The 22,635-nt window shown below is 40.9% G+C and overlaps 1 protein-coding gene across 1 annotated transcript in view; it reads left to right on the top strand.

The window, feature by feature from the left end:
• Window positions 1–22,635, top strand: part of LOC137048117 (uncharacterized) — a 137,932-nt gene that overhangs the window by 37,332 nt on the left and 77,965 nt on the right. Inside the window, 4 exon segments of the mRNA XM_067426123.1 lie at window positions 2,434–2,489; window positions 5,537–6,831; window positions 7,489–7,798; window positions 14,350–14,361. Coding sequence (XP_067282224.1) covers window positions 2,434–2,489; window positions 5,537–6,831; window positions 7,489–7,798; window positions 14,350–14,361 — 1,673 coding nt within the window.

Genomic DNA, 22,635 nt, shown 5'->3' with positions numbered 1-22,635 from the left:
CCAGCTTCAAGTCTAACAAGGAGTTCGTAGGCCGCACTCCCTCTTTCACCGTCTCGTTGCCTTGCCCTATCATACATACAATTGTCCCAACAGTTATACCGTTGTCAATGTCTATCCACAACATTCTGATTGGCTCAGATAAAATGCAACGTAAGCAATTTTCAGATAGGAGCACATATCGCCAAACTAGGCAGACAAGTCGTCACCCCATAACCAGAATTACATCACAGTGACCTAATAGGCCACCGAAAAGCGTCTTCACGTCTGGCGTTTTCTGTAGAAATGTCCATCTCCAACATTAGGCCTGCACAGATCTGGTACACACACACACACACACACACACACACACACACACACACACACACACACACACACACACACACACACACTCCAGAGAATACTGGTTTCCTCCAAGGTTGAGAACTTCTTAACTAATTATAAACAAAACATTTCTCCAAAGCATGCTGATAGCATGTGCTTTCTCGCAGTGAGAGGTACAGACAATAGTACAGGCCATATTCATGTAGACTCTTTAGGGTTTCAGTAAAAGGAAATATAAAAGGAATAAACATAATAAATTAAATGAAAGACGAATCCATATTTCATCTCTGGAAGCCGGGCTAAATGAGCAAACCCTGTTACTGCACTCCTGACATGTTAGGGGTGTGTGTGATACCTCCAAAATCCAAACACATGACCTTGTTGCCAGTGTTTAGTGACACATCACACATCTCTAGGCCAGACCCTCAGTCACTCCTCAGAGACCAAATATACCCTTTAGAAAACAAGAGACTAAAAGCAAAATCATAACTGGAAAGAATCATTGTTGTCACATCACACCATTTTTGTTCTGTTACGTGTTCCTCCAAAACCTAAACTAAATAGGGACTCAACAATAAAGTAAATTCCATAAAGACAAATTAATGTACATATAGGAGCCAACAAATACCCTAAGACTTCAGATGAAATTAGCTTTAAAGGGAATTGTTCACCCAAAAATAAAAATGCTCTCATCATTTACTCAGCCTCAAGTTGTTCCAAACCTGAATGAGTTTCTTTCTTCTGCTGAACACAAAAGAAGATATTTGGAAGAATGTTTGCAACAAAGCAGATAGAGCAACCATTGACTACCATAGAAGGGAAAAAATACTGGTCAATGGTTACTCTTTGTAGAGGCTGCTTTGTTGTTGTTGTTTGAGTAGTTTTTCTCAGGAATTGTACTTTTTTAAGTAGTTTAAAAACTGTGTACTTTTACTTGAGTACATTTTAAGTGCTGTATCGGTACTTTTACTGCGCTATTTTCCCTAAACCTGCTGTCGCTACATTATGTTTATTTTTTCCTGTCAACATGACTGGATAAGACGAATAATCCGTCCTGTGTGTCCATGCGTCTCGCGTGTGACTCTCATCAAATCAACCACAGCGACCAGCCTATAGTGAGGCACACGCTTTATGAAAGGGAGTTAGTGCTGGTTACTGTATGATGACTGAATTACCTTAATAAATGACTAAACATTGACCGAAGAATATTACATTTCATAATAAATACAAATGGTCTGTATTCTGTTAGCGCTGCACAAGCTTGCGGTGCCATCTGCTGGAAACTCTTCATTTAGCTTGATTTTTGCCAGGCTTCAAAGTGCATTAGGCATTAACCGGTCGGCCCCGCTAGATTTTTGTCCCTTACATCAAGCTCGTTTAACATGTAATTATATTAACCTGCTTTCTGTCAGCTTATTGAAGTGCATGTTTTAATGAAATGTAATGTTCTCACATGGCGATTTAAAATTGAAGTCAATGTATAGGCCTATAGCATATCACTTTCATAAAACATCAGATTTATATTTAAATAAGGTTTATTTTTTAATTGCAAGCAAAAATAATCAGTGGTGAAAATTGTGAGTTACTCGATTGTGATTTCTTAGGTGTATTCTTTTTACAGAGAAAACATCCATTAAAATTAAAGCAGTACAATGAATGCCTCTTTAAAAGAAAGAACTATGCTTTTATAACCTAAAATTGTTAATGTACAACACTTTGCAACCTTTTTTAATTAACCGCAAGAAAAGCTCTACAGAATGGATGTCATAAATATTACCAGATTATTGGTTACTTTCTCAAATATTACATGGCTGTATTTTTAGTGCTAGCAGTCAAAAATAAAAATAAATAGTCAAAGAAATAAAGAAATAATGTTGATCTGATGTTGTATAGTTATTACTGAGAATCATCCATAAAAGAGTAAGCTACATTTTTAATTAGCAGGGTAAAAGGTGGACTAACATTCATAGCATAATACTCACTACTCTTGAGTACTTTTAAAAGGCCTACCTTTTACTCCTACTTTGAGCAGTATTTAGGAGAGCTACTTTTACTCTACTAGAACTACATTTCTTGTAGTAACAGTACTTCTACTTGAGTATGTTTTTTCAGTACTCTTTCCACCACTGCAAATATCTTCTTTTGTGTTCAGCAGAAGAAAGAAACTGGTGAGTAAATGATGACAGAATTTTCATTTTTGGGTGAACTATTCCTTTAAGTGTGAATTTACAGGAGATGTGAAGCCATCATCATAATAAATGAGGTGAAAACAGGAACTATTGAGATGAAATAAAGAGTCTTTTCAGCAGCTCTGTTAATATTGATGAGCCTCAGACTATCAACACTCATTCAACAAGACATTCAGGATCATCAGCAGATCATCTCACTTTATTCTGACTGTTTGCTCTTACAAACACATTATTACACTCAGGATATTTGACACAAGACTATTCAACTGCTCTACTGAAAGACAATACTGTTATTTCTCACAATATGACATGGATAAAACATCAACAATACAAACACCAATGACATAATCATCAACCACTACTGCTAAATAACTGTAAATCAAAATATGTTTTTGTTTATAAGAATGTACTACATTCTTGTAAATAATTACATCTTTATCATGTAACAGTTTCTAAGTGCAGGACACTGATCAGAGACAGTTATGTTTCCAGTGGCAAACTGTATTCATATTCATCTGTATTGACATTTATGTATATGGCCATTCTGTGTCAAATCTACCAGCAATCTTCCCTAGCTTGATTTTGGCCCATCAATATTAACAGAGCTGCTGAAAAGACTCTTTATTTCATCTCAATAGTTCCTGTTTTCACCTCATTTATGATGATGATGTCTTCACATCTCCTGTAAATTCACACTTAAAGCTCATTTCATTGGGCTCAGCAGACTGAGGGGATTTGATGACTACAAATATGTAGTATGTATACATAGTGCTTTATAAATAAAATGTATTATTATTATCATCATCATTATTATTTATTTCTGTTGTAATGCATTCACCTGTGGCCCATTTCAGAAAGGAGGTGAAGTGAAAACTCTTGAGTTTGTTAACCTGAAATGAGGGAAACTGCTGGGTTTTCTGTTTCAGAATAGAAGGAATGTTAAACGGGTAAATCAATCCCTTTTCTGAAAGAGGTAAACCATGGTAACTTACTCTGTGAACATAATCTGGCCTGGAGTTTCTTTCGTTCTTTTCCCCCTTTTAAAACATCAGCACTGTTTAAACTTCACCTTTTACCTGAGCTATTTGGGAGCGGTGAGAAATTCCCTTTATTTCTAACTGGACTCAAACATGTTATGGTTGGCCTTTAATGCTCTAACAAAGGGTAGTTGTACATTTTCCTTATTTCTTTGGATGTAATGTTTGGTTGACATATATGCAACAGCAACAATAATGTGCTTGTTTGGGTAATCTTCTAGACAAAACTTAAATATACTTAACTCTGCTCTGGGAGGAATGGATCCCCTTTGTTTTTATATGTGACCAAAATAAGTGTTACAACGTTAACGTGATTGTTTCAAAGGTAGTTTGTGACATCAGAAACACCAGCGATTTCAAACCACATTTTTGAGACTGTCTTTAGATCACTGCAGTTTTTAAAGAGAAAATACTCAGCAATGCTCATGCTTTGTCTGAAAGCATATTAAACACACCACAGATAACAGAATGTAAACAGCTTTAAAAACTTGATTTTCACCACAGGGGGACTTTAAGATGTGCCAGTTTGTATATTATTAGTATATTATATTATTTAATTTGGCAGATCAGCTCCTCCCATTCTGCAATTCAAACTCCCCCCTGCAATTACATCATCAATGAAGCTCCTCCCACATCATTTATTGATGAACTGGTGTGGGAGGAGCTTCACGGTTCATCAATAAATGCTACATAAAGGGCTGAAATCTGCAAAGACTGAGTGTATTAAAGAGGACAGTGAGAACACGAGTGATCCAGAACCTGCAGAATGAAACACACTGAAGATCCTGAAGAACAAAGAGGTTGGTGTTTATTCTTCATTCATTCATGATGCTGGAGAACATTCATGATAGGAAGACTCAACACTTCAGTATAGTTAGATAAATATAAATGGGATTTTTGTTGTTTTACCTAACCACCAAGCTGTATCAAGTAAATAAAGTTAAAAATGGTGGACACGGTATGTAAGCATACCTCAAGCAAATACTGATGTTACAGATAAAGCTGTATTTCTCGTAAATGATAAAAGTAATCCACAGTAGCTTATTCTTCTTACTGTAACTTTGGGTAAGAGGGTTTCTGCAGACACTGTAAACTTGAACAGGAACGAAGTGAGAATCACTTGAGCTTGTGTGTCAGTGTCCCACATTCATAAGTGTATGAATGGAAGTCAATGCAACGGTTTGAAATTCAGACACTGAGGCCAGGGATACTTGACGTATCTTCAGTAGGATTCTTTGAGGATTGTTTGTCATGCCCCAGTCATCAATTCAGCTAAAGTCTCATTGTAGTTTATATACACTTTCCGTGGTCAGTGTTTGGAGATGGAGACAAAGCTGGTTAAAGGCACCATGCAAATGAAGCATTGAAGTGTAGTTACCTGCCCCAGACTCTAGAGTTTCACAAGTCCTAATCCAATCTGCATAACTATTGAAAGAATGGGATGGGCTACACAAGCTATTAAAGACAATAGGTGAGAGTCTCTGTAATCCGGCTCATTTGACTTACAATTTACCAAGTCTTGCACTTTATGACCCAATCAATTTATACTATGACTCTTCAGAACCCCCTTCTGGAAAATGGATCATCTTTTGCAACGTCCATACTCAAATCCGTCATGTAACACAATGGTGGACATTTTCAAAATCACATTCCCAAACCACAGTCTTTCTTCATATTGCCAGCTTTAAACAGCCATGTAAACAAGCTTAGGAATCAGGTGTGAAGGTGGAGCTTTCCACCACACATTGTTTGATTTACCTTTTCATCTCTTTCATTTGAAAATAAATACTTACTTTAGCATTACTATTAAGGATAAGGGGCATTAATTGTATTATGTGCATCAAAGAATCATTCAACCTTTTAAACAAGCCTGGTTTTAGCAGTTGTCTATTACATCGCAGTTGTTTCATTTCACTTCATCTCTCTCTCTCTCTCTCTCTGTCAATTATTTTGCTTTACTGACAATAATTATTTTATCTTTGATTTCAGACCTGATGGAAGAGAGCGAGGAGAGTGAAGAACTGAGAGAAGTGGAGGAGGAACATCAAGTCAAACCTGGAGAAAAACCTTTGAGTTGCTCAAAGACTAAAAATACATTTATAAAGAAAAAAAGAGCCACAAAATCTTTTATCTGCACGTGTGGAAAGAGATTCCTCTACAGAAAAGATCTTGAGATTCACATGAGAGCTCATACTACAGAGAAGCCTTTCACATGTGATCAATGTGGGAAGAGATTCACACAATCATCAGACCTTAAAGTTCACATGAGGATCCACACCGGAGAGAAGCCGTTCTCATGTGATCAGTGCGGGAAAGGTTTCTCACAAAAACCAAATCTTAATGTTCACATGAGAGTTCATACTGGAGAGAGACCATTCACATGTGATCAATGCAGGAAGAGTTTCATGCAATCATCACACCTAAAAAAACACATGAGGATCCACACCGGAGATAAGCCGTTCACATGTGAACAGTGCGGGAAGGATTTCATAGAAAAACTAAGTCTTGAGGGTCATATAAGAATTCATACTGGAGAAAAGCCTTCCAAATGTGATCAGTGTGGGAAGGGTTTCATAGAAAACGGAAGTCTTGAGACTCATGTAAGAGTTCATACTGGAGAGAAGCCATTCAAATGTGATCAGTGCGGGAAGAGCTTCACAATAAAATCAAATCTTAGACTTCACATGAGGATCCACAGCGGCATTTATAAGAAGGAGAAGCCACATTCATGTTCTGTGTGTGGAAAGAGTTTTGCACAGCTGGGTAATTTAAAAGCACATCAGAAAATACACACTGGTGTGAGAGAGTACATGTGCTTTGAGTGTGAGAAGACTTTTATTACAGGGAGTAAGTTAAAACAGCACCAGAGAATTCACACTGGAGAAAAACCTTACAAGTGTTCACACTGTGATAAGAGATTCAGTTGCTCAGGAAATCTGAAAAAACATGAGAAGATTCACACTGGAGAAAAACCTTACAAGTGTTCACACTGTGACAAGAGATTTAATTGGTCAGGAACTCTAAAAACACATGAGAGGATCCACACAGGAGAGAAGCCATTCTCATGTGATCAGTGCGAGAAGGGTTTCACAGATAAACGAAGTCTTGAGATTCATGTTAGTGTACATACTGGAGAGAAGCCGCACACGTGTGATCAATGCGGAAAGAGTTTTGCTTTCAAAACCTATCTTAAGCAACACATGAGGATCCATACAGTAGATAAATCTTATCACTGCTATCCATGCAGAGAGAGTTTTGCTCAGTTATCTTCTTTGTTCACTCATATGAAGAACACTCATGGCACAGCAACCAAAAAACACCTGGAAGGAGAGGACAGAGAGAACGCCAGTGCTCCCTGCAGAATAAAACATCATGAGACTGAAGAACAAAGAGGTTGGTGTTTATTCTTCATTCCTCATTCAATCATCATGAGACTGAACAACCAAACTAGTGATTTATAACACAAATCAACTTCATGACATTAAAGGGTTAGTTCATCTGAAAATTAAAATGTGATGTTTATCTGCTGACCCCCAGGGCATCCAAGAGGTGTGTTTGTTTCTTCAGTAGAACACAAATTAAGATTTTTAACTCCAACCGTTGCTGTGTGCCAGTTGTATAATGCATGTCAATGGTCATATTTAAGAGCATGAGAGTAAAACTATAAGCATATAAACATCACATTTTAATTTTTGGGTGAACTATCCCTCTAAAATAGGTAATAATTGTGCACAGATTGTTGAGCAGATTACATGGCATTAAAACTCTTCATTGATCTTGACTTGAGCTTTTTACGTGTCTCATTTGAAATCTCACATGATTTAATGTTTATTTTCGCCCTGCTAGACGTGAACAAGAAAGGGAAAACAGAAGCAATAAAATCTGTCTCCTGCCCTCAGTGTAAAAAAAGACTTGCAGATAACTCAACCCTGAAGATTCACATGAGGATCCACACCGGAGAGAAGCCCTTCACATGTGATCAATGCGGGAAGAGCTTCAACGTTAAAGGAAACTTTCAGAGACACATGATGATGCACACTGGAGAGAGGCCATACACATGCGATCAGTGTGGGCATAGTTTCCCATGTAAAGGAAACCTTAAAAATCACATGAGGATCCACAGCGGAGAGAGACCTTACACCTGTAATCAATGTGGGAAGAGTTTCTCTCGGTCCTCAACACTGAAATCACATCTTCTCACTCATTCTGAAAAAAGATCGTTTAACTGTGATTACTGCAATAAAACATTTTGTTGGGCCTCATCCCTGAAGGAACACCTGAAGATTCACACAAAGAAGAAGATTAATTTATAATGTTACATCAGAAAAGACACGGCGGTGCGTTTCAGTCCAGGAAGTCTAGACTACAGATGATGAACTGAAAGTGCCAGAAGATTCACTCTGGAAACAAACAACACTGAAGTCCTTCACTAGAGATGATGAACTGAAAGTGCCAGAAGATTCACACTGGAAACAAACAACACTGAAGTCCTTCACTAGAGATGATGAACTGAAAATGCCAGAAGATTCACACTGGAAACAAACAACACTGAAGTCCTTCACTACAGATGATGAACTGAAAGTGCCAGAAGATTCACTCTGGAAACAAACAACACTGCAACAAGAGATTCAATGTGTCAGAAAGGCATGAAAGGACTCTTGTCATGGATTCATGTCATTCATGTGTAGGTTGCAATAAAGTGAAAAGATTGATCAATTTACAGCAGTATCATATTTATTAAACATAAACCAAAGTTCATCTTCAGGAGTGTGTTCATTTTCTTGAATTTAATTCTTACTAATATAGAATTAGTAATTTTTTATGAAGGAAAGTCATAATAAAAATACAAATAAACTTCCTCTATATGAAAAAATCAAATAGACATCTCTGAGATGTATGTGCGATTTTAAAGGTAGTTTAAAATCAATCTATAGTTTATAGATTCTTATTGTGATGTTGTGCATGGTATTAATCTAAGTATCATTAGTGTTTTTGTATTATGAATGTTTCATACATGTCATATTGTGAGAAATAACAGTGTTATCTATCAGATCAGTATAATAGTATAATTATCGATCAGTTTAATAGTCTTTTCTCATATATAATGACTGAAATAATGTATTATATCTTTAGTCATCTCCACTGTCATCTTGACAGGTGGAGCCTGAACAAGTGCCTCAATCTTGGTTGTCATATTTAAACTGTAAAAGACAAATAAGCAAACAAAAACAAACACAAATAACAAAGGTTGCCATACATTTCATATAGACCCTAACTCATTTCAGCATTATATTATATGTACATTAATATACACTTGCCAATCCAATCATCTAAACCACCGTTTCGCAAAATATACGGATTGGCTGTACACACAAAAACGTAAGAATGTCGTAAAATCGTATGAAATTTCATACACAACCTATGTTCGTGACACCAGAGCATACGAGATTCACTTCTGGCGTTGGTGTAAACTAAGCCAGCTCGTGTATACCGGAAGTGATGTCTTTGTATTTGAGGTAAAAAATTATATTTCTGTCAGGTCTTTTAAGTCAAGAACAAAATTAGAATAAAACTAATTTAGGAATTTTTTAATAAATTGCAATTCAAGTTGATAATTCTGAATGAATGTTTTGGCGGTAAGGCTCTGTTCAGGGAGTCCTCTCACCTTTCATGAGCACCGCGAAATAGCAGAGAGTCAGAGGACAGCAGCAGCAATAGGGAATGCTCGCACAGTTTAGGGCTGTGAGAGCTGACTATTCCCCCCAAACAAACCACACCTGGCAATCCTTTTGAGATAAAACAAGAGGATGGATTAGACAATTAAATACTTAAATTAGTATGGTTCTAATTGATGAGTCTCCTGAATTCATGAGCACCATGAATTTAGCAGAGAGTCAGGGTACAGCAACATCATTAGGGGATGCTCACATGATTTTGACTAAAGAGCTGAACCATTCCCCCAAAACAAACTGCAACCTCCTGTGAAAATTAAAGAAAATGAAATTTAAGCAGCTGTTAAGCACATCCATAGCAAGTGTCACTAAAGCAGAAGCACAAGTAGGTTAGCAGATGAGGCACAATGTTTATTTAGACAACCAATCAGGGGACTGAGCTCATGGCCTTCTGAGCATCGAGAATGGCCCGAATGTCAGGACGAAGGTATCGGTCATAAGCAGCAGAAGACCACCGCCCCATGGCTTTGAGGGTTAAAACCGGAGCGGATGCTGCCGCTGTAGTTGCTGCACCAATGCGTAGAGAATTGGCTGTATAGCAGTCTGGGGGTAGTCCGCAGAATTGGCAGAGGAGGCGTAGGTGAGAAGCAAACCAGGCTCTAGACAATGGTGTTAGGGGTTAACAGCTTATGACCCAGGACCAGTAGTGAAGAAAGTCAGGATTGCAATTAATTAAAATAAAAATTTACTTAAGAATAAGTTGCAGTTTCAAAAGCAGAAGCCAGCTTCAAGTCTCACAAGAAGTTCGTAGGCCGCGCTCCCTCTCGCACCGTCTCGTTGCCTCGCCCTATCGTACATACAATTGTCCCAACAGTTATACCGTTTTCAAGGTCTTATCCAAGTCATTACTGTGATGTGGATGGTTCTGATTGGCTCAGAGACAATGCACAGTCATGGTAAATTTCCACTTGAGTCAGTTAATCTGATGCACGTTTCCACTGACGTGTCACTTGTTGATGCTTTCACCCAGAATTAGGCCCGTAGGGTTACCTTCCAGATCTGGAGCAGGCGCCAGCTTGCCCAGAACAACAAGTCCACCCATCTCTTAGGGTGCCCATTGTACACCATTCTGATCTGTAGCATAGAATATTGCGCACATACACAGATACACAGTCCCTCCAAAGTTGGAGCTGATTAAGCTCCAGTTCTAACCAGTTCTTACCAAAACATACTGATAACATGTGCTTTCTTTTAGTGAGAGGAACACACAATAGTACAGGCAATATTCATCTTGAGTCTTTAGTGTTTCAGTAAAAGGAAATTTTTCTGTCAGAGACCAAACATACACTTTAGAAAACAAGAAACTAAAAGCAAAATCATAACTGGATAGAATCATTATAATAATATAGGTAATATAGGAAGATAGATATTAATTTAATTAGGATATAAATATATACAGGTATATTGAAGTGGCAGTGGATTTCAAAATCCCCCCTTCAATGGTTTCCCGGCCTGCGTGACGAACAGCGGCTCCTGCAGACCAGCACTAGGACGGTCCCCTAAGTAGGTCAGCATGAAAATTAGAGGACAAAAGACATACAAGGAATACATATGTGAAGAAAATTCACCACCACTTAGAGAAGCAAAAAAAGCTGTGAGAATGACTGTTTCTAATAACTGATCAGTGTAAGGTCAAAAACACCCATCCTGTAATTGAGATATGATTTTTTTAACCAAAGGTAAAGTAAAAGGAATACGTTTATCATTGCCTTGTGGTGACTGTTTTTTGAGGCCGTTCAGAAAAAGGCGAATGAATGGGTTTTCCAAAATACTGGAAGCAGATGGATCCAGGCAGCGCAGATGAAATTGGATGCCTGCGACCGTACTTTTGATGGAAGAAGGCTGCAGTTTCCGATCCTCAAAGCAGTGGACTATAAAAGCACTAATACACGATATATTGACAGGCATAGCAGCTACAGATAAAGAAGCACAAAAAGTGATGAAGACAGACCATGCTGAATCATATGATTTTAATGTAGAGATAGCCAGACCCCCTCGCATGTACTGCGCGGCCGAGTGCACATAGGATTGGAGAGGATTTCTTAATCTAGAATGGTTAGGCTGAACGGAGGGCATTCCAGGCTCGTTTGGGCTGCAGCTGGACACAGGAGATGAAATTTCTGAAAATTAAAACGAGACAAAGAATCGGCCATTTGATTATTTAAACCGGGGATATGCTTTGCGCGAAAATGATAATTCCCCAAAATTGACAGCCATGTAAGACGTCTCATGAATCTATTGATGAATGGAACAGATGGACACCCCTTATTAATGACATGATCCGTAGCGTCGTTGTCGCAAAAAAACAGAATTTGCTTCCTAGCCCAATGTTTACTCCAGAGAATGAACGCAACTATAATACAACTCTAAAAGGGCTGTTGAATAGTTGCCGGCAGGTAAAGACCGCAATTCTTCTGTCCAGGCGCATGCAAACCATTCATTTTTGAAAACCCCTCCAAACCCTATGGAAGGCGCGGCATCCGTATAGAGATTAAGAGCTAAAGACAATTCCATGAAATCATTAAGAAAAAAGGAAATACCGTTCCACTTATCTAGGAGCAGAGACCAAAATTTTAGCTCAGATCTACATCCTGCGTCCAAGAATACAACATAGGTGAGATTTTTTGCAGTTTTAGAAAGGTCCAGGAGCCTGGAAATGAATGACCTGCCTTGAGGAATTACTCTCATCGCAAAATTGAGGTGGCCCAAAAGAGAGAGCAAGTCCCTTTTTGAAAAGGACCTTGAAAGTTGAGCGACTTTCATAATTTGTCTAATGCACGATAATTTCTCAAGGGGCAGTGAAGCTTGCATGCGGTTAGAATTAAGAGTAATGCCCAAAAATTCAATTACTTTAACGGGACCTACGGTCTTTTTCTCCGAGAGAGGAATGCCCAAATCAAAAAAGGTGCGTTTAAGAGCTGATATAGAAAGATCTGATTTTGCGGAAGGAAAAATCACCGGGAGAAAATGTTACTTCTCATTGTTAAGAAGAATCCAGCACAAGGCCTCGGACAAAGTATTGAATATTTTAGGACTGCGACAACAGCCAAAAGCGAGTCTAACCAAAAAATACATTTTCTCTCTCCACTGAACGCAGAATAAATGCCACTGTGAAGAATGCAAAGGCATTACTTTGAAAGCATCAGAAATATCTGCCTTTGCAAGCCAAGCTCCTCATCCTGCCTTTTAAATGAAGCTGATTGCGTCGTCGACAGTGCTGTAAAACTGTGAAAAAGGGGCTGAAGGAATAAGGCTATTGACGCTGTTAGCCGAACTATTGTGGGGAGCGGAGAGGTCGATGATTAAACGTTTTTTTTCCCCGAATATTTGCGAGTTGCAATCCCTATAGGATTTATCCTAAAAATCGGAAAAGGAGAACTATCAAATGGGCCTATCATAAAACCCTTTTTTACCTCTTTCTCCAACAAGGCATCCACGATTTCCGGCTCCTGCGACGCAGAAAATAAGTTATTGCAGCAAAATGATACAGCAGGCAAATACAGCAGACCAGCAAGAAAACCATGAACACAAAACAACGGTTCGGATGCTTCCTCAACGCCCTTCCCAGCTTGGGAACGTTAATGGGAGTTGATGGTTTTATTTCTTTTTCTCTGCTTTGAGGAAGTGTGTTCTCCTCCGGCATACAGACTTGGGGTGGGCATCCCCACAGTAGCTACAAACATGATGATATTTACATTTATACATCCTACAAATATTCTCATTAAAATTATAGCAAAGATGAGTAGCAAGGTTATTCACCTAGGAGCCAGATTTACGGCTTGGTTCAGGATTGAAAACATGAGAGGTAGGCTTAGATTTAGAGCACAGGGTAGTAGAGTGTGAGAGAGCCACAAATGGAGCAGGACAGAATCTGGTGTCCTGTGAAATGTCTACTAATGGGCATGAGGTCAACCATGGACCAGTCCAGTCTTTGGTTGAAGCGTTGAATGAACATAGCTGCCTTTGCAGAAAAAGACTTCTAGTAATAAAAGAAAAAGTAATATTCAAAAAACAAAAAACCCTATAAGAAAGAGCTAGGTCGGAAATAATGGCCAAATAGGTATCGAGTTCGGCTCTGCGCGTCGGATGAACTTCACAAATGACGTCTCTATACACGCCAAAAGCAACGCAAAACTCTGGAAAAGTCAGAGTTTTTGACAGTCTAGGGTCCCCATCTTTTAACTCGACAGAAACGTCGCCACAATCTACGACGCGCCGTTCACACAGCTCAGAGCCCAGCAAGAGTTTAACGAAATTAATATCATTACCTGACAAAATTTGGCTCCTTAACTGGTGAGAGATGGCAGCGGCTGGTGGAACAAAGGGCGAGCCCATGGAAAGAGGTACAGCGGTCGCCAGGGTCCTTTTAGGAAGGAATTCCGTCATGACGTCATCATACTGAGGCCGGCGCGTGTGTAGACGCAAGTCGGAGGTGGTAGCTGAAGCAGAGGTGCACGCCGATGGAACCGAGACGGGGGTCGAAGAAGGTCTGAAGGCGGAGCCATCTTCCAGCGTCGTAATTCTGGCAGCCATATCAAGGAGGGAAGATTGAATGTCAGACAGTGTCATGAGCACCGCGTCACCTTCTGGCGATTCGTATGCCGGGCCTGGGCGAGCAAGACTTTTTGCGCTTTAGAGTGTGCTTTTTCCCGGAGGACTGAGGAGGAGGCACCGGCTGCAAGTCTACTGCTGGAATGATCAAAGAGTTACAGAGGAGGATAAATAAATCCTCGTGAGAAGCGCCACTCGGAGGCTGAATGTCATTAGTAAACAAAGTTTCCAGTATTTTGACCACGGGCCAATCGCCTATGCAGGGACGGGACGAGGATTTACTCACCAACCGGCGAGAACTTCGACGAACGGCAGCGTTGTCATCCGGGCAGGTTTCTTGCCCCTGGTCCGGTTGAATCGGTAATGCTCGAGTGTCTTCAGATGAGTCGTTTTGCCACGAGTCCTCCTCTAAGGTGTTGGAAGTCATGGTCAACAAAAAGGTAAGTAGCACTAATCGTTTGGGGCTAAACAACAGCATGAGCCATTTGATGAGTGAAACGGAAAATAGTCAGCAAAGAGCAAGCAATAGCAGTTAGAGCGACTGAATCTGTTTGAAGATGTGCGCTGTTATATCATGGCCATTAGCAGCAAGGGGAGTTTGAACACCTGATGCACTGATGCAAATCAGCTGATGAGTCCAAATAGCGTTAGCAGCGTCTTGAATACCTAGCCTGCCAGAACTGACGATTACGCTCAATAAATACAGCTTTATTTCTCACACAAACTGATTGTGGCGGAGGGGGCGTGGTTCTGCGAGATCTGCAGCGGGAGAGAAAGAGCAGAGTGGCAGGTAAGTAGGTCACGCACAGATGACGAACACCTGTTTCTGATTGCAGTAATTGCCGTGGAGAGACCGTTTATAAGCCGCTGCCGGGAGTGAGAGAGAGAGAGAGAGACTTGGACTGGGACTTTGCCTGAGCGAACAGAGAGAGAGAGAGCTGAGATCCTGAGAGGAAAATAAAGGAGTTGAAAGGAGCGATCCATATCGTGTTGTTTGAGTGAAAATGCCACAGAGCGTATTTTGTTTTCTTTGACCAAAACTGAATAAGGAGTGCAAGTCCCAGTCACACCGACCCCTGTCTTCTTCCTTCCACCCACACGAACCCCATCACACTGGTGCTGAAACCCGGGAGGGAGAAGACTGCCGCCGCCATGCAAACTCCGCCAAAGACCTCACTTGCGGACATCGTCCAATCGCTCGCCGATCTACACCAGGAGCACCATCAGGACCTGCTGGCCGTGAGGGAAGAGCAGCAGAAGCGCTTTGAAGCTGTTCCGGAGCTGGATGGTGGACCGGGAGATTCGGGCCGTTCCCCAGAGACAGAACATCGACTCGGCCGCCGCCGTTCCCCTCGCAAAAATGGGGCCCGAGGACGACCCCGGGGCCTTTATTGAACTTTTCGAGTGGGCGGCCGGGTTCCGGGAATGGCCCAAAGCAGACTGGCCAATACGGCTACTTCCCTTGCTGTCAGGAGAGGCTCAGGTAGTCGCCCACCAACTGCCAGTCCAGAATCTCCTGGTCTACGACGACCTGAAGCGCGCCATTCTTCAGCGGGTCGGCCGGACCCCAGAACAACTCCGCCAACGTTTCAGGACCCTGACCCTGGACGAGTTCGGCCAGCCCTTCATGTTCGCACACCAGCTCCGGGACTCATGCCGCAAGTGGCTGATGGCCGACGCGAGTGACGTCAAGGGAATCATCGACCGTGTGGCACTGGAGCAGTTCATCGCCCGACAAGGAAGACTGCACAGTGGTTCCAGTGCCACCGCCCGACGTCGCAGAGGATGAGATGGTGGCGTGCCATGGGGTCGGCAAGCCCTTACAAGCGGCTTCTCTCTCTCTCTCTCCTTCTTCCCCCTCCCCTTCTCTCTCTAAACCTGTCCCTCTACCCAGGTCACGAGGTGGTGTACTTCCCCGGCCGGCACAAAGGTGGACAGGGGGTCGTTCGGGCAAACCATCTTCCACATTCCAGCCGGCCCAGAGGGGAGGGGGAGGAGCACAGGAATCCGGTCAGCTGGCTTCCCGGGCTGCTCCGCACGCTGCCATGATCAAGCTGGCTTGTACCAAATACCCGTGAGTATTAAGGGGGGTACTTATCAGGCTTTGGTGGATTCAGGTTGTAACCAGACCTCCATCCATCAAAGTCTGATTCAGCCCGAGGCGTGGGGTAATAGCCGTGTGGTTAAGGTACGGTGTGTACACAGGGAGGTGGTGGTGTATCCCTTAGTGCCTGAGGATATTCAATTCCGGGGTCAAAAGCATAGGGTGGAGGTGGCAGTTAACCAGCACCTCCGGCATCCGCTAATCCTGGGTACCAATTGGCCGAATTTTAATAAATTATTGAGGCATTTGTGTGCGGATGCCTCATGGGAGAAAAAAGAGAGCAGTAGGGCGGCCGCTCAGTCGGGGGAGGTGGAGCCGAGACCGCTGGACGCTGTCCCGGGGGAACAGAGCGCTCTGGAAAATCCTATTTTTTCAGAGCGTGATGACTTGGCAAGGCAAGGCAAGGCAAGGCAAGGCAAGTTTATTTATATAGCACATTTCATACACAATGGCAATTCAAAGTGCTTTACATAGAAAGGAATTAAAATAGGGCTAAAAAATGCATAAGAAAAAGAATACAATGTAAAGAGAATTAAAAGTAATATAATGATGATAACCAAAGAAAAGAACAGGTAAACTAAAACAGTTATAAAAAATTATTTAAAAATTGATGCATAGATAAGGTGCAATCAGTCGGACGTACAGTGGCACAGTGCTCATTCAGTAAATGCACAGCTAAACAGATGTGTTTTGAGTCTGGATTTGAATGTGGCTACTGTTGGAGCACATCTGATCTGTTCAGGAAGCCGGTTCCAACTACGGCTGGCATAATAGCTAAAGGCAGACTCTCCTTGCTTTGAGTGAACTCTTGGTATTTCTAACTGACTTGATCCTGCTGATCTGAGTGATCTGTTGGGTTTGTATTTAATCAGAATATCTGCGATGTATTGAGGTCCTAGGTCATTGAGTGATTTATAAACAAGTAATAGTACTTTAAAATCGATCCTAGATGTAACTGGAAGCCAGTGTAAAGACCTGAGGACTGGTGTGATATGGTCATATTTTCTGGTTCTGCTCAGAATCCTGGCAGCAGCATTCTGTATGAGCTGCAGCTGTCTAATGGTCTTTTTGGGAAGGCCAGTGAGAAGGCCATTACAATAGTCCACCTTACTGGCGATGAAAGCGTGAACCAGTTTCTCTAAGTCTTGCCTGGAGACAAAACATCTAATCCTTGCAATATTTTTCAGATGATAGTATGCTGATTTAGTTATTGCTTTGACATGACTACTGAAACTCAGGTCTGACTCCAAAATCACTCCAAGATTCCTGACTTGATTTTTTGTTATCAGACCTTTAGCCTCAAGATACGCATTCACCTTGAGAATTTTATCTTTGTTTCCAAATGTAATGATTTCAGTTTTGTCTTTGTTTAACTGAAGATAGTTTTGGCACATCCAGTTGTTAACTTCATCAATGCATTTGCACAGGGAGTCAATGGGGCTGTAGTCATTAGGTGACAGTGCTAAGTAGAGCTGGGTGTCGTCAGCATAGCTGTGGTAAGCAATATTGTTCTTTTTCATTATTTGGCTCAGTGGCAGCATATACAGGTTAAACAGGAGAGGTGCTAGAATTGACCCTTGTGGGACTCCGCATGTCATGGACGTCCACTCAGACTTATGGTCTCCTATACTCACATAATAACCTCTCCCTTCTAAGTATGATCTGAACCATCTGAGGACCATCCCAGAAAGCCCGACCCAGTTTTCCAGCCTGTCTAGAAGTATGTTGTGGTCAACAGTGTCGAATGCAGCACTGAGATCGAGTAGAACCAGAATTGATGTTTTGCCTGTATCAGTATTCAAGCGAATATCATTTATAATCTTTATGAGCGCTGTCTCTGTGCTGTGATGCGGTCGGAAACCAGATTGAAAATTGTCAAAGAATCCGTTTGAGTTTAAGAATTTGTTTAGTTGATTGAAAACAACTTTTTCGATGATTTTGCCTATGAAGGGGAGATTTGAGATTGGTCTGTAGTTGCTCAGTATGGAGTTATCTAGATTTCTCTTTTTCAGAAGAGGCTTAACTATTGCAGTTTTAAGGGCGGTTGGAAAAGTCCCGTAGAGAAGTGAGGAGTTCACCACTTCTAGGAGATCTGCTTCCAAACAGTTAAACACACTTTTGAAAAAAGAAGTGGGGAGTGCGTCAAGGGTGCAGGTTGATGTTTTAAGATGCTGTACTGTGTCTTCTAAAATTTTACCGTCAATTGTTTCGAAATCAGACAGTAATTTTCCGAGGGTTTGGTCTGATCTGACTGACCCCAGAGCAACTAGAGGATGTGCTGATCGCCTTTCTGATATTTTTGATTTTCTCTGAGAAGAAGGAAGCAAACTCACTGCATTTGCTGTCTGAGAGCATTTCTCTGGGAATGTGACTCGGGGGGTTTGTTAGTCTGTCTACAGTAGCAAAAAGAGTGCGCGTGTTGTTTATGTGTTTGTTTATAATATTTGAGAAGAAGGTCTGTCTAGCTTTGCCTAGTTCAACATTGAAAGCATGAAGGCTGTCTTTATAGATGTTATAATGGACTACAAGTTTTGTCTTCCGCCACTTTCGTTCAGATTTTCTGCATTGTCTTTTCATTATTTGAACTGCTGTTGAGTTTCTCCATGGTGCCTTTTGTTTGCCACTCTTTTTCCTGACTTTCAGAGGGGCAATATCATCCATTACACTCTTAACTTTTGAGTTAAAGGAGTCAAGGAGAAAATCAACAGAGTCTGCAGATATGCTTGGTCTTAGAGATAAAGCCTTCATAAACAGCACATTAGTGTTCTCATTTAAGAATCTCTTTTTGACAGAGACGGATCTAGCTTCAATGGCAGGAGTGATTGATATGTCAAAGAAAATACAGAAATGATCAGACAGTGCCACATCCTTAATAACAATCGATGAAATGTTTAGACCCTTACTGATAAGTAAATCTAGAGTGTGTCCACGATTGTGTGTGGGAACAGTCCCAGGATGAGATGCTCAAACACATGTTTAATCAGGTCTGCTCCATCGACGGCCACTTCCTTCATCCTGAATGTCCGCTCACCTATCCCTATTTTTCTCTAATAAAAGACAGGTTGTATCGGGTGACCCAAGACGCCCAAACCAAACATATTACAACTCAGTTGTTAGTTCCTAAAAGCCGTCTGGAAATGCTTTTCCAGACGACTCATTTTAATCCAATGGCCGGGCATTTGGGGAAAACGGCAACACTAAACCGTCTCATGGCCTGGTTCTTCTGGCCGGGCATTCACGAGAATGTACGCCGGTGGTGTGCGTCTTGTCGTGAATGTAGCGACTGGGCTACATATAATAATAAATTAAATTAGCTCAATAGGGAATTAATATTTAATTATTTATTATTAATCATAACTGGTTATGATCAAACTATAAATCTTCAAATCACCCAATAGGACATACCTAACCTTGGTATTTAAGCAATATAAATTTGGTTAACAACAATGGATTTGCAATTAACAAATCTATATTAAATCATTACAGAATAACCTTTAAAGAATTAATTCAAAACTCATCTGATCCGTTAAACTTTAGAATAAACTTTCCGAGCTATTGGGATAATAGTAAAGTATTCAAAGATACTCATGAGAGCTGTAGCTAGATCTGAAAATTAAAGTTATTTATGTTTTGTGAGCAGTAACAATGACAATTAAACATGGATACAATGGTTTTAATAATTGATACTACGAATACATATGACTAAATAAAGAATACATGTATATACAGAGTAATGACAAATAGAAAAAGAGAAAGAAGAGAAAGGAAGGGTTCAGAATGGCATTTCACAAATATTACTACAGAGAGCCAGCAAAGAACAATATCACCTTAAACAGGGTTACTCGTCTTAAAACACATCTACATTTTGATGGAATTTATACTTGCATGGGTTGCTTTGTGTTGAGTATAAAAGAATGCGTGTGAATCCTCTCAGAGTGTTCTGTGAGCTGGAGCGCTCTCTCTCAGTTCTTCCAAGTGATCGTGTCTCCGATCCGCGGGAAGTTTGAAAGTAGGTTGAGAGCGAATGTTGCCAAAAGGAGAAGAAGGTCTCCTTTGAAGTTGTGAAAGTTCCTTGACCGTTGAGATGGTTCTCAGTGCCGGTCCGCCTTTGTCTGACGACTGAGTAGCGGAGCGTGCTGACTTCAAGCGAAACAAGCAAGGGGTGAGCCGGCTTCAGAGGACAATAGGAAAGGTCTGAGGATTAGTAGAGAAGACCCAAAGAAATGTTTGCACTTGTCTTTTAAGATTAATTAATCCACACCCCTTCTGGGTTAGTTTACCCAATCCAGAGGGTGAATTCTGAGCGGGAAAGATTCTCTTATGTCTCTGTTTACGACCTACTTTGCATGTTTTATCAGGTGTCGTAAAGGGTGTCGAGTTTATAAAGTTTTACTCCCAAGTTTACTAAACGTACTAATGATACATTTCATAATCTTATTCTGTGCATCGTTGCATCAAGGAATATTTAGATATCAAACATGTTATGGCTGGCAGATATTAAGGCAGAGATACATTCTTACACAGGAATACAAGCATTTAAAATGAACTTACATTGTTTATACATCATGACTATGTTGGTATGACATAGGGAGCATACCTACACACAGGGATATATCATATACAGTCTGGAATAGTTTTTATTATGAGGGGCGGCAGTGGCTCAGTGGTGTCATGTAGGTTGTCTACAAACCAGAAGGTTGGTGGTTCGATCCCCGGTTCCACTTGACCAAGTGTCGAAGTGTCCATGAGCAAGACACCTAACCCCAGCTGCTCCCGACGAGCTGGATGGCGCCTTACATAGCTGACATCGCCGTCGGTGTATGAATGGGTGAATGTGAGGCAAAAATGTAAAGCGCTTTGGATAAAAGCGCTATATAAATGCAGTCCATTTATTAAAGCTTCATAAGGAAAGTGTATGTGTGTGTGTATTGGGAAGAGTCTCCGGCGTCTCTCTGTCTGAGAGAATGTGAGGGGGGGTGAACAGGGTTCAAGTCATGTGACCAGATAACAATCTGATTGAAGTTGTCACAGTTTTCCAAAGATGCTGCCTGTCTAATTTCAACTGGGTCACAAAGCTGTCTAAGGTGTCAACTTCCCCAGACTCGTCGGCATCGGGCCCCTAATGTATCTGTTGCTAAAAGCTATCCACCATAAACATCAGAATTGACTCATCTTTGATCCTGATGAAAGAGACCACAGACGCTACATGAATGTCTATTAAATGATTTTCATTTTTGGGTGAACTAACCCTTTAAGTGCTGACTGTGATGAGGACTGATGACATGCAGGTGTGTGTGATCAGATCTTCGGAGATTGAAGCTGTGTCTCATTTCCTGTGTAGGATGCAGTATACGGAGTGTCCTCAATCAGAATTAAACAAAACGTCCTTCGTAGGACACACAGGCAAGAAGTATCACGTTGCTATATGAATGAAAATTATTTATAACTTGAAAATGACTATGAAATGTTTCTTGTCTACCCTAACCCTAACCCATTTACTGTTCTAAACGTTTAAAATGCACTAAAAAGTTATCCCTAAACAACACATCTACGCCTGCATGTATATGGCGGTGGTGCCGTTTTTTTCATATAATATATGTTTTTTAAATGACGGTTGTTAACGGCGACGCAAAGAATTGTGGGTTATCTCCAGCCCTGAAGGATATACCTCATGCACACTCCGAAGTCCTGTGAAAGAAGGACACATTCGAAGGTCGCATTTGGAGTGTCCTACTCACTTTTTTGAAATGAGACGGCCTTATGACGTATACAGCCTTCAAATGCGACCTCCGGAGGATGTAGCCTTCTGAAATGAGACACCGCCTGAATGTGCTGGTACTGTGAGGGCTGGAGCTTGGCATGCTTGTGACATTTGTGGAATTCTGCGGTAAGCCCATCAGTCCTGGGTGATTTATTGTTTTTAAGTTCTATAATTGAGTTATCAACTACTAATAAAGTAATTTCACTATCACAGAGATTTCTGTCATCACCTAAGATAATAAAACTAAAAGCTGCCTCTTCAGATTAATTTTGATGGTAAAGATAACTATAAAAATGAGCACAGAAATGTGCAATTTCTTGAGCAGGGACGTGCACAGAGGGGTTGCCCATATGCCCATCTCGACTCACCCTTCCGAGGTGGAAAAAAATAAATCGTACAATGGATGCAGAATTTCACGTGAAGACTATAAATCTTTATGTAAATGTGTTAAAGTGTTGAGTCTTCCTATCACGAATGTTCTTCAGCATCATGAATGAATGAAGAATAAACACCAACCTCTTTGTTCTTCAGGATCTTCAGTGTGTTTCATTCTGCAGGTTCTGGATCACTCGCGTTCTCACTGTCCTCTTTAATACACTCAGTCTTTGCAGATTTCAGCTCTTCCTGATGCTTTGATGCTATTGATGAACTAATGATGAATTAATGCGTCAGTCACTAGAGCGTCTCTTGAGGCCAGAGGAGTGAGGTTTACTTGTGTAAGGCCGCCCAAATCGTCCCAATGGAGGCTTAACGATCGGCGGGTGAAGGTCGCTGCGCGTTCGGTCTTTTCAGCGGGGCAAAATGGATTTTTTTCCAATTCCTCGTTAATCTGACTCCATTTAATCACAATTTAGAATTTAGGTTAGAATGCCAATTATTTGGTAATTTATATTTAATAGTTTACGTACACATTTAATTATTCCGTTTAACCCTTTGTTGA

This window comes from Pseudorasbora parva, chromosome 2, assembly GCF_024679245.1.
Source record: "Pseudorasbora parva isolate DD20220531a chromosome 2, ASM2467924v1, whole genome shotgun sequence".
In the NCBI taxonomy this organism is placed as follows: Eukaryota; Metazoa; Chordata; class Actinopteri; order Cypriniformes; family Gobionidae; genus Pseudorasbora; species Pseudorasbora parva.
The sequence above is the reverse complement of the archived record's forward strand: the minus strand, read 5'-3'. Positions and strand labels throughout refer to the sequence as shown.